At 39.0% G+C, this 12,801-nt stretch overlaps 1 protein-coding gene across 1 annotated transcript; it reads right to left on the bottom strand.

Moving 5' to 3' along the window:
* Nucleotides 1–1,949: 1,949 nt before the first annotated feature.
* LOC104944656 (P2Y purinoceptor 3) lies at nt 1,950–6,259 on the bottom strand. The gene is made up of 2 exons (XM_010770225.1): nt 6,068–6,259; nt 1,950–3,823 (listed from the first exon to the last, which is right to left on the bottom strand). Exon 2 carries the CDS (start codon nt 3,652–3,654, stop codon nt 2,233–2,235), a length of 1,422 nt encoding a protein of 473 aa, XP_010768527.1. The 5' UTR covers nt 3,655–3,823; nt 6,068–6,259; the 3' UTR covers nt 1,950–2,232.
* Between the last annotated feature and the right edge of the window lie 6,542 nt (nt 6,260–12,801).

The raw sequence follows: 12,801 nt of genomic DNA on the forward strand, positions 1-12,801 counted from the left end.
ATAGGCTGACATTGGATCTTAATTGATATTTTTGTAATTGTTTACAGAGTAACTCAATAATTGTGGACAAGGAATGTGGCAATGCAGTTTTGTAACGTCCTCACACAGACACCGATTTTTGCTAGCAGAATGTTTAAAAAAAAAAGAACCCCCCGAAAGTTTTTGCTTTGATTTTAGAGGAACACATACGATTTGACTCTCCTAGTTGCTATCACGTGTAAATTCAGACTCTGAGTTGTAACATGAGGGTGCTCTTTCATCAATGATAAATGTTTTTATAAAAACTGCAATTCAAAAGGGACCTTTGTTAAGAAGCTGCTAGTTCTGCAAACCGAACTGTCTTTATTTTCTGAATTTATTTTTTGATTTATTATTTTTTAAGGTTTTTTTAAATCTTTGAGTAGGCTTTTTAAGGGGACTTAATAAAGAACTAAATGTGGTCTAATGTACATCAAATGAAGCACATTTGTTAGTGCTTGTCTCTGGTATGTAAGGTAAGATATTTTAATATTTTTTTAATCCAATCAACTCGTTTTGGGACGGTCTTGGCACAAGTTTTTGATGTTTTATTTTGTTGTCGCTGTTAAACTACCATAAAAAATACTTTGTGTAAACACAGCAGCTATTTCATGATGTGCTTCACAAGTGAACATTCACCTTAGCCTAACGGAACAAAAAATATTAACAAAGTGGAAGCTATTTAATTTAAACAAATGTATTATGTTGAATTTGCCATGGGAACAATTATAGGACAGCTAATGTTTACCCCACAAGAAACCAGCAATTTTTTTATATTTGCAGCATATATTCTGCTTCTATACAAAGTACCAATATTGTGGCCCACGTGGCTGGTATTTCAAGTTTCTAAGGGCTATGACGCAGTTAGAATCTGTTGGCCCCCAACAGCTGAGTCAGCGTAGTGTCAGGCTTTAATGGATGTGGGTGGACATCACTCCCTTTCATTATTTTGGAAACAGAAATTCATTTATTTAATTCCAGTCTCATTCTTGTACTCAGTGTTTACATTGTTTTTATGCATGTCAATTTGCTAAAAAATAAGTGTAAAAACAGGATTCCGTTAACATTCTTGTTCTATTTTCAAAATAATGTAAAGAAAAACATTAATCCTGTCACCCAGTCTTGTATTAATCTGTGTATTGAGAAATCATTGATTGATTGCACGATCTAATACTGTGTTATTCATTTTGATAGTGGTTCAACTATTTTGTTTACATTTGATCATGGATTGCACCTTTTAAATAAAGTATTAGTCCATCAGTTTCAGAGAACAACGTGTGTGAGCAGATTCTTTACGCTGAGCAGGTTTATCTGCTTGGGTGTGTGTGTCTGTGTATCTAATCTTTGTCTCAAGTTTACTTATCAATACTAAACAAAAATTAAATTATACCTCCTTTGAAAGCCTCATTTTCAGTCTTACGCATCCGACCTGGAAAACTTTGCAGCCAATCTTATTTGTTACAGTGTACCGTGCACCAGGTCCTTATTCAGAATTCTTATCAGAATTCTCTGAGTTTCTATCAACTTTGGTACTTAAAACAGATAAAGTAATTATCGTAGGTGACTTTAATATTCATGTTGACGATGATAAAAATAGCCTTACTGTTGCATTTAACTCTATATTAGATTCTGTTGGTTTCTGTCAGAGTGTAAATAAACCAACCCACTGCTATAATCACACTCTTGACCTTGTTCTGACTTATGGTATTGAAATTGAGCAACTATTAGTCGAACTGCATAATCCTGCTTTATCCGACCATTTCTTAGTAACTTTTGAAGTACTGTTACTAGACTACAAAGCATTAGCCTTTTGGCTAATGCTTTGTAGTCTAGTAACAGTACTTCAAAAGTTACTAAGAAATGGTCGGATAAAGCAGGATTATGCAGTTCGACTAATAGTTGCTCAATTTCANTGAATCCTTTTGCGGATCATGAAATACAAGTGTGAATCCTTCTGTGTGCATGTGTGTATTATGAGACTGTTCTGAGCCCATACTATGGTATCTAAAACACAGATTACAGTCTATCACCCTTGCCTACATGCTGCATCTACACTGGGTAACGTCAAACCTGTAGCAGATCAGCATTTGGCGCATACAATTAAACATAAAAGGCATATTATAATTCTTGCTTGGGTCTTCTTATAACGTATATTATCATAAAAATCATCTACAGTGCATCTACAATTATTGATTTAATTCCCCATGAAAACACTCACTCAATTATATATCTGATTTTCGCTCTGTTTATGTATGATGGACTGTTGTGAAATTCTTTATTCTGCTTATTGTCAATTCTGTCTTCCAGCCCTCCCTCCTCTGCGTGCTCTCTTTTTCCCATCACCCTCAGGGGCAGTAGGAGTCCACCATGATGATGAGTGTTGGTGTTGACCGCCGGGCAACAGTGACCTCCCCCCTTGTCTTTAGTCAGGAAGTAAAGGAGGGCGTTCAGCCATGCGTTGAATGAGGCCAAAGGCCTAGTGATCTTGTAGCACATGGAGACCATGGTCATGGTGTGGCAGGGGACTCCCTTGGTCACTTTCAGCAGGAGGAAGATGGTTCTAGTAACATGAAAAGGGAAGAAACACAGAGCAAAGAGGAGGGTAATGGTGATGATGGTCCTGATAGATTTCCGTCTGCGATTGGCATAAGGGGAGTGGGCACCAAGGAAAATTGAAGTCCCTTCACCTCTTCCAAATGTCCTCGACAGCCCATTGCTTCCTCTTTTTCCTCTGACAACTGTTGAAAGGCTGCTTCTCTCTATCCCTCCATTTCCTCTCTCTCGCCGATCTCTGAAGGACGAAGGTTGTGAATGCAGAGTCCTAAATATGGTCAGAACAACGTGAGAGTAACACCAAGCAATTATGGAAAAAGGCAGAAAAAATCCCAGCAAATGGAGAATCATGCCATAGGGCACGTAATCAGGGAACTCCTTATCGATGGCGTCGTCCCAACAGTTCTGGTACTCCTCGATGATCCCTCCCATGTTACTATTGTTGGCATTACCATTCATGGATGACACTTCGTGGCTTGGGTTGTCAATACCAGTTGCATTGCCGCCAAGCCCTCCAAATCTTGTCACATGACCAGTCTGAGCAAATCGGAAGATAGGGCAGGTCAAGGCAAACACTACCACCCAAACTACGACACAAGTGGACTTGACAGCTTTCTTGGTCTCTAGTGTGATGACTTTCATTGGGTGGCAGATACCGAAGTACCTGTGGACAGATATACAAGTGAGGAAGAAGATGGAGCAGTACAGGTTAAAGTAAAAGAGAAAACGGACCAGGCGGCACATGAAGTCCCCAAAGACCCATCGGTCATGCATGACGTAACTAGCCACGAGGAATGGCAGTGACAGGCCATACATGAAGTCTGTGGAGGCCAGGTTCACCATGTAGATCAGGGACGCATTCCAACGCTTGGTCCGGCGGAAGGAACGGTAGAGGATGATAGAATTTAGGGAAATGCTGAAGAGGAATGTGAAAGAGTAACAAATGGGAAGGAAGATGTACTTGTAGGACTCGTCTATGCTGCAAGATGGAGGTGGGGTGGTGCTGGAGGAAGAGGAGGAGTTGAGTAAGTCATTGAGCACTGAGGTACTGATGTTGGGAGGATCTCCACTTCTGGATGGCATTATGAGGAATTAAGAGATTTTCATGGAAGGGAGAAGCTGATCAAGACGGTGTCTGGTACACTTTGGGATCTGTCAATCCTCTCTGACATTATTATACTCTTTTGGTAGTTCTGTATGATCCTGAACAGCAGGTTTTGAGATGAATTTAGTTGGTCAATTCCATGGATACCTAGAGATAAAAACAGAAATTAGTAATCCATCTTTACCGTTTTAGGATCTTAGATCATGAATAGTATTTATTTTCCAACTGAGACCCAACTGCCCTCCCCCTTTTTGAGTAAGGCCTTTGCGCAATCTGTTTGACCTCCTGCTGTACGCTGTTGATTCTTAGTGCTTGTTTGCCTTCCTGTGTACAAGGGTATGCTGCTGATTCAGTCTCTTCTCACCCCATTAACTCAGCAATAAGTAACCACACTTCCCCTAGATGTCTTCATGCACCCTTCTGTACATTGGTCCTGCTGTCACCCCCCTGACTATTTACTATAACTCATCAGTGCTGTCGTAGATGCTTCCTGTCTCAGTTTATGCATTTATTTCTGGGTTACTGTAATGAACTTTTTGCTGAGCTGACAACACAGGTGTTAAATAATCTGCGGTTTATTCAGAATGCTATAAAGTAAAAAGTAATGGTGCCTTCAGTCATTATGGTATTCTTCACTAAACAAGTCTGCTAAAACTGTGCACTCTTTACAAAAGCAGACCAAAACATGTATTGACAATGATGCTTATCTTGTTCCCTTTTTATTGTACTATCTTGTCTTAATAAAAGGCTATACTTTTTGTATCTTGTCTTGTAACATTTTTAACCTATTTTTCTATCATTTTAAGGCATATTTGGTGAACACCTGTTGAATGAATGATGTGCGACACATGATCAATAAGTCAATACACTTGACTTTACAATTGTCAAACTTTCTAATTAAACAGTATTCACTTAAGCTCTCTTTCAGCATCATTATTAGGATCAGTGCGCAGGCAGGTGGTGCAACTACGCCTGTTTGTGTAAGTGAGCCACCCGCATGTTATACTACCAATTCACTTCAGAGTTCAACTAAATAAGGGTAATGTGTCAACCAGTACCATGACATATTAACAGTACAACACCATCCTTTAAGATGTGAAAGATCTAAAGCCTCTACCCTAAACATGATCCCACAACCTGAGACAGGTAATGATTCTGAGCTAAAAAAACAGTATTACATTACAGACCTGCTTCCTGGTGTGTAACTGTAAATGATTAATGAAATGGGCCCCTATTAATATTTTAGACAAGCATTTACCTCAGATTGTGTACCAGTTTAATAAACCAGGATCTTGAACTACAACATTTTTGAATGCATAGTTTTCAATGTTGGGATGTTTAGAAGACTTTATATAATTGCTTGAGTTGCACAATATATCAGTAGATATTAGGTTTGGCCTCCATTTTGATCACCGACAAAATCATACAATAATGCATCACATTCACATTAGAGAAAATGAATGGAAGTCAATAGGTGTTTTGTGTGTTCTAGCCAATTTACTAGTAAAAAGTAACAATAAATACATCAATTGCATAACAGCTAACCTTTTAGCAAATCATGTTTTTTAGAAAGGTGAATACATAGTTTTATTCCATTTCATGTCTCCATTGACTTCCATTCATTTCGATGTCAGATTTGCTTTGCACTGTAATGGATTGAACTACTTAAGCTTGTTTTAAGAGTCTGTTAATAGATTTATTTCACACAGAAATAAATGGATGCTTAAAATGGTGGTACCACAAATCAAAATATTACATTTATCAGGAATTTTCAAGGTCTTTGAAATCCTTTCTTTAATTGAGTATGAAAATATGTTGATCTCCTTGAGAAAGGTGTGAAGCTTAAACGTTTTATTTAATTTTTATGTTCTACACAGAGGTTAGATTTGAAAGGTCGATCCCATCCTGCTGCTATGGAAATGCACAAGTGTTGACCAAAAGGAAAGTTATTTAACTGTAGTGTTAAAAGGACGTTTTAAATACAAGTAAATACATTTCTATAATATTTTGGCCTGATATTAATGTTTTGATGAGTTCAAATCTCTGGGAATGGATGTTCTTCTTTTCTGGACTGCATGGCAAAATTAAAGAGGTTGTTTTCCAGGAGCAGCTAATGGCTTCTGGGAAATCCCTCTCCAGCCTGACGCATCATCTGCCTCTAAATCCATATATTTAATCTCATTAAGAAATGTTCAGAGGCAAGTTTTTAATGTAATTAAAATTAGTTACAACTATACTAATCTTTCAAAATGGTTTTAGTTTTCTCAAGCAAACACTCAGGCCCAAAATAACCTGTGTTTCGAGAGATGCATTAGTGTTTGTGTAAAGGGACCTGCACCAAACTCATAAATACCTGCATCACTGCAATCTGCTGTCGGACAAAGAGCTTACCTCAGACGGCGATGACTTTCACTCCATATGGCTCCTTTTCCTGGCGACAATCGGAAAAAAACAGGAAAGTATGAAAACATCCAAAAGATTTTGACTGTATGTCAACGGCTTCACAACACCTTTTCCTGTTTATTTCAAACAGCTGATGAGCAGTGGTCAGTGTGGCAGCGGTTTGGTGATCTGTGACCTTGACAGTTGGACCTCTTCAGCTTTCACCTTTTTCTGCTGCTTCTCTGAACAGTACAGGCAGTTTCTATGGTAATTCAGTCCCTCCCCCTGTCCCTCACTGTGTGTCATCCAATTCTTCTTCCCCACTTCACCTTTGTGTGTGTGTGGTGTGTGTGTGTGTGTGTGTGTGTGTGTGTGTGTGTGTGTGTGTGTGTGTGTGTGTGTGTGTGTGTGTCCCTTCTCATCTGTTGAGCTGAGCTGGATGTTTTTCAGTCACGGCTGATCACCCTGAGGACATAGATGAATGGGAATCACCAATGCATGTACATTTAGGTAGGCGTTCAGTATTCACACTCTGTATACTTATACTGATCTTCAATTATACACTCTTTGAATTTGTTGGAGTGACCAATAGCAACTCCATTACCCAAACTTTCCTCCCCAAAAAAACAAAATACACTGTAGCCCAATATATTAAAAAAACAAAACAAATTTGCAGCCAAAATCTATTTTCAATTATTATCATAATGAGAAAAAAATACAATACAAAATCTACTCACAGAGCCAGATGTAAGAATCTAAAAAATCTTTGATGATCAAAAACATTCTCTAATTGGATCCTTATTTCAACATAACACTGACATGTCTCAAAAGCAGAAACACACATAAACAATACACACTCACACAAAAAGTGGTTCCATCACTTCAGAGGAAATTCAATTTCACATACCTTACCCTCACTTAACCTTAAATGAAGTATTCCTCTCAGAATGTAAGGATTTACATTATGGGGACCTGTCCCCAAAAAGGAACGTGTCCCCACAATGTGACATACACAGACCATCAATCAATCAATCAATGTTTATTTATATAGCCCAATATCACAAATGTTACATTTGTCTCAGGGGACTTCACAGTTTGTACAGAATATCAGTATGACAATACGACACCCTCTGTCCTTAGACCCTCACATCGTACAAGGAAAAACTTCCAGAGAAAACCCACAGTTTAAAGGGAAAAATGGGAGAAACCTCAGGGAGAGCAACAGAGGAGGGATCCCTCTCCCAGGAACGGACAGACGTGCAATAGATGCCGTGTGTAAATTGAAAAGATAATACATTTGCAACATAGGTAGTCCAAATGTTTGGAAATGCATGTGTGTATAATAGGAAGATGAATCCACGAGTATATCCATCCAGGACTTATGATCCAGGACCACAGCCATGACTCATGATCCAGGACTCGCAATCCATGACACAGGACCGCAGGATCATCCATGACTCCGGATCCCGGCGTATATAGACACCAAAAAGAAAGACATTTAGGGAAGCTGGGTTAATCGGAACATGAGAGTACACAGGTATAGACAGAGAGAAGGAAGAAGTAAGATGTCTCACACTTCTGAAACTTTAAGTCACATTTCTTTAGAAATGAGTCATAAAGAGGTTGCTCTTAAGAAAAAATCAAAGAAGAACAAGGATTATTCTCTATGGAAACGCATGACCTAAAATATTCAGGTAATTGCAGTGTTGGCCTTGCATGATTATAGCCTACTGTATATCCAGTCTGAATACGTTCAAATGGCGATGATTTGTACCCTGCAGCCATTCATTGGATTAATTTAATACTTCGGTATTCATTCATTATTTAAGTCTGCAGATAAAAGCTTGAGTATAACTGCAAATAAAAAAAAGCTTAATTATCTATTTAGATGGGAAAAGTTAACAGACTACGACAAAGTAAAGTGTGTTTAGGGAATGATGCATCACAATTTCATATATTTAATGGCTGGTTAACAAAGCTTACCCTGATTTAATGTTTTCTTTTTTTAATGTTCACATTTAAACGTGTTTCCTTCCGGTAGCTGTAACCTTTGGTAGCACTATGGAAGAACAGAGGGTCACAGAGCTTTTCAGGACATCAACACCAATTGTTGCTCCAATGGCCGACGCTTTACAAGATATCCAACTCAAAAGCTAAACATTCTGAAGGTCTTCTATGAGACATGCAACATCAAATCTAACACTACAGTAAACCATTTTTTTTCTTCGGGTGGTGCTCGAGATCTCAAGGATTAGAGATACATAAAAAGTCAAACGCATTGTAACCCGAACCTAATCATTGCCTTTAGTCAGCATAAACAGGTTGAGCGTGTCGTGAAGGATATGGAAAACTTCATTTGCTTTCTCCAATCCCTCTCCTTTCAGTAGGTTTTCGTGACTGCAAGTTGGCGCATATATTGTGTTTGAACATAAAATTAGAGAGGGATAATGAGTGCAATAAAAGCCTTTATTGTTTCTATCGTACAATCATAATGAATAGCAGTCTCCAAATGGAGTGAAATATACCGATCTCCTCACAACATGATAGTCTGCTTGTGACCCAGAAACCCTTGTAAAATCAATGTCTTTTTTGAACATGCAAGTGTAGTGTGATTTCCCCCACAGGGGACTGCGTGTCTGCCTCCATAAGATGTGACCCCCTTGTTCAGGTTTTCTGAAAATCAGCAGGATGCATTCTGGGTCAGGAAAAGGCCACAGATGAAAACATGGCTGACTCCTTCCATATTCATAAGGGAATTGGTAAATGTAAGCAAAATCTGTTCAAGCAGAGGTGATCGCACAGCCGTTTGTGTTCTTGAGTTTATTTACAGGCATCTGCTTGTGAGTTTCATCTTGCCTGTGACATGTTACCAAATAAACAGCTTAACATGAAACATTTAGACATCAATCACAATCTTGTAATTATTAAAGCAACATAAACGGATTAAATAGTTCATGCCGCAATGAAATAATTTTTAAATGTTGGCAACTTATTGTAAAAAATGCCAAAAGGAATGAAATTAAAAGTATGACGGTGAAAGTCTTAATATCAACGTCATTAAAGATTCATAAATGCCTTGAAATTTGCTTTTTTAAGATCAAGGGGTGAACTTCTTCAAACGCAATTCCTGTAGCATTGAAGAAAGCATAAAAATGTTTTGCTCTGAGTCTGAACAGACATGGCAGTTTTTCCACGGTGGGGATGAGATGTCCCATGCCAAGTGCCTTGCAGGCCTTGAAGGAAGAGCGAGCTACCCGGTGTCTCGCTGCTGTGCAAACAATCAATCACTGGCGATGGCAAGTGGATTACGACCCACTATCTGTGTTCATGTGCTGCTGGGACCGAGCGGGAACATATTCCCCAGTCATCGTGACACGGACTAAGTGCTGCAGGAAGAGAAAGGCCACTTCAAGTCTCATAGGAAGGCCTCTATCAGAACATGGATAAAGTATTGCTGCTTTACTGCACAACCGTCCTGAGGGAAGCCATGTTTTATTGTTACTGACACCAGACACCACACTCCCATTTGGAGAAAATATCCCAGAGGAATCCACCCTGACCAAAGCCAAAGCCAAAGCCTTGATGTTGCATTAAAAAATGTGGAGTGTGGAAATGGAAGGTTTCAGACACATTCAATAATCGGCTCATAATTAAATTCTGAAGTAAAAAAGACAGAAAGAAAAAATGTTCTGCCAGGTTGAAATGACCGACACACACTTTTAAGGCAATGTAAACACATTTGGTAGGCTATGCACATTTCAATCCAAGAAACCTCATTGTGCTTTATATTTTAAATGCAGAGAGCAACTACTAACAGGTACAAAATACTAATCAGCAGGCACGTGCAAAGTGGGCTTGAGCCCCTGGCCTTTTTCTTCCTCCAGAGAAAGTGCACTTTTCTCCCCTTTTTCCAATTTAAAAAAAAAAAAAGAATATATATCTCCTGCTGTTTGCGCACAGTTTCCCTTTCCAAAAATATATTGATTGAATAAAAAATAAAAAATATCAGGTCGGGAGATTAGACTGTGAAGTTGTGAAGTTCCGATGCTCTCTCTCCCCTCCCTCCCTCCACGTCTCGCGCACAGCGGTGCGGACATCGGCAGTCACTTCAGACAGACAGGTAGCAGCACCTCCGACCTTAAAGTCCCACGTTATGCCAGCTTTTCTTGGCTTGTTTGAAGGTGAGTGTTGATGAACAAATGACTAAGCTGCCAGTTACTCGAGTTTACAGCTATTAGCCAAAAGACAAACTAAGTTAGGCTACTAGCTAATGGATAAGTTAGCTCAAGCTTTAGCTAAGGCAATTTATCATCAATCAATCAATCAATCAATGTTTATTTATGTTTATTTATCATGGGCTAATGTACTGTACTTAAGGGGAGACACTAAAGATGAATACAGTAAAATGTGTATCTAATAACGTCATCACCATCGCTACATTGATATGTAAATTAGGCGTTAACTAGGCCTAATACAAATGCACCGATTTGCATGCATTTACCAAGGTGAAAATAAAATATAATTTAAATATGCAGGTTAGCTTTAAATCTATAGATTAATTCAGACATAGTAAAACAAAACACCATTTACAGTATATGTGTTTTTTGGAAGTTTTCTTTCCATTAGAGTGAAAGAAAACATGGAAGCATAATAGACCAAAATATAATAATAATAAATAAATCTTTTTGCCTGTAATGTCCAGCCTTAAACAGTAACTTCATAATTGTGATTGTTGGTTGCTCATGTACACTGAACAAAAAGATAAACGCAACAGTTTTGTTTTTGCTCCCATTTTTCATGAGATGAACTCAAAGATCTAAAACATTTTCTATACTACACAAAAATAACCATTTCTCTCAAATATTGTTCACAAATTCTGAAAATATCTGTGATAGTGACCACTTCTCCTTGCAGGAGACAGGCATGATTATTCACAGGGTGCCTTAGCTGGCCACAATAAAAGGCCACTCTGGAAGGTGGAGTTGTGTTTATTGGGGGGTCTGGGGGGGTTCCGATAGAAACTAGGGTTAAACCCTAACCCTAGTTGCGTAGGGTTCCTGGCTTCAACGACTCGTCAATACGTCTTTTTTTGTGTGGTTTAGTAAAAGCTACAGCTGAGAGAAATGGTGATATGTAGTTAATGAGAATGTATTCTTGTTGTAGCCGGTTCTCAGGTACAACATGTTACTTCATGAAATATTTAGTAAGCAAGGTACAAACAATGTTTTACCAGCCTCCTTAGGCTTTCATCACAATCAACTGCGAATAACTACAATATTTTTAACATGAACATAGATTTAATGTTCGTTGTTTAGAGTTATTCATAAGGCTTACTCATTTGGAACTCGGTACGAGACAGGCCACAACTGTTGAAACTGTCCAATCTGCCTGTTTACACACTTTGACCGGCCAGTGGGTTTGTGTTCAAAATTTGAAGCCCCGTATGTTGGCGTGGCGTGCCTTCCTTGGTCGTTCCATCAAAGCCACTACACGCCTTAAACAAGACGTTCTAACTCGTTTCTTTCCTAAATTACTCACAGTTTGAAAGTGTGCTGGCCTCCGATTGGTTTAAGAAGATATTGCCGATGTGTTCTGCTCAAAATAAAATAACAACTTTCGCACATTGCAACAAAGAAAAATAGGCCCTTTACAATATTCAAAAAAGGAAATAGGCAAACTCAAATAAAACAAACAACTTAGGTATTCTTTCTTTCGTGATAATTGCTTATAATTCACAACTAAATGGTACTTGTACGGTTTGTTATGTATGTGTAGGGTACAGGACCGTTACGTTATGGTTACGTAAAAACTGTTCCTCACGGCGTCTCTCAACAGGTTGCCCATCACTGTGGCGTTAGCAAGGTGCCGTGGAATGTTTAAGCAAATAGCTCACGACGGCCGTGGTATATGCTCATTATATCACAGCTAAGGGGCGTGGTTCTGCCCCGTTACTCCCGCTGCCAGTTGCTTTTCAGCCCAACGGTATACTTTCTTTTGCTAGACGCGGAGGGATACTGACTTGTGTAAAGTAAAACTTTACAATTCTTAACCGTGGTATACGCTCAGTATATCACGGCTAAGAACCAATCAGATTGCTTGATTTGACTTGTCCGTTTCATAAAGTCCTTTATAGGTGCGTTGACACATACATCACCATTAGGTGGCCTTTCTTATCAAATCAAATTTTAACTGGCTCTACACCCATGATGAAGCCTCATGAGATGAACACTTTTGCGAACCATTGGCTGGAAAGCTTCAACAGCTTCATACAGGCTTCATCTCGCCATTCACTAGCCATAGAAATATTTCACCCATCACGGAGTAAAAGTGTGTGGGGGGGGGTTCGGAATGCGTTTAAACCACTGCAGACACACTAAACGTTAAACAGGTGACAGAACTCGGATCGTTTAATAGAGACATACCATGCAGGAACTATGTGTTGTTAATTCCAGAGACAGGGCTAATTTAGGAAAGTGAGCACATGTTTACGGGAGGTCAGCGTTGACGGGGGACAGGTGAAACTGATTAGGGTCGGCAGACAAGCAACATGGCAGGAACGTGAAAAAAAAAAAATGTGAAGTGAACAAGGAGGAGAGGTGAGTAAACAACATAAAACTAGGAAGACAGAATATTACTTAAAGGACATCGGAATTATTTTTAAAATGAAATCCAAACTTGAATCCTGTCCACTGCTTGATTGACACTGTATTGTAGTTCAACATGCAGCACATTCAGGGAGCACT

The sequence above is a fragment of the Notothenia coriiceps genome, unplaced genomic scaffold (assembly GCF_000735185.1).
Source record: "Notothenia coriiceps isolate Sejong01 unplaced genomic scaffold, NC01 NC01_scaffold00008602, whole genome shotgun sequence".
In the NCBI taxonomy this organism is placed as follows: Eukaryota; Metazoa; Chordata; class Actinopteri; order Perciformes; family Nototheniidae; genus Notothenia; species Notothenia coriiceps.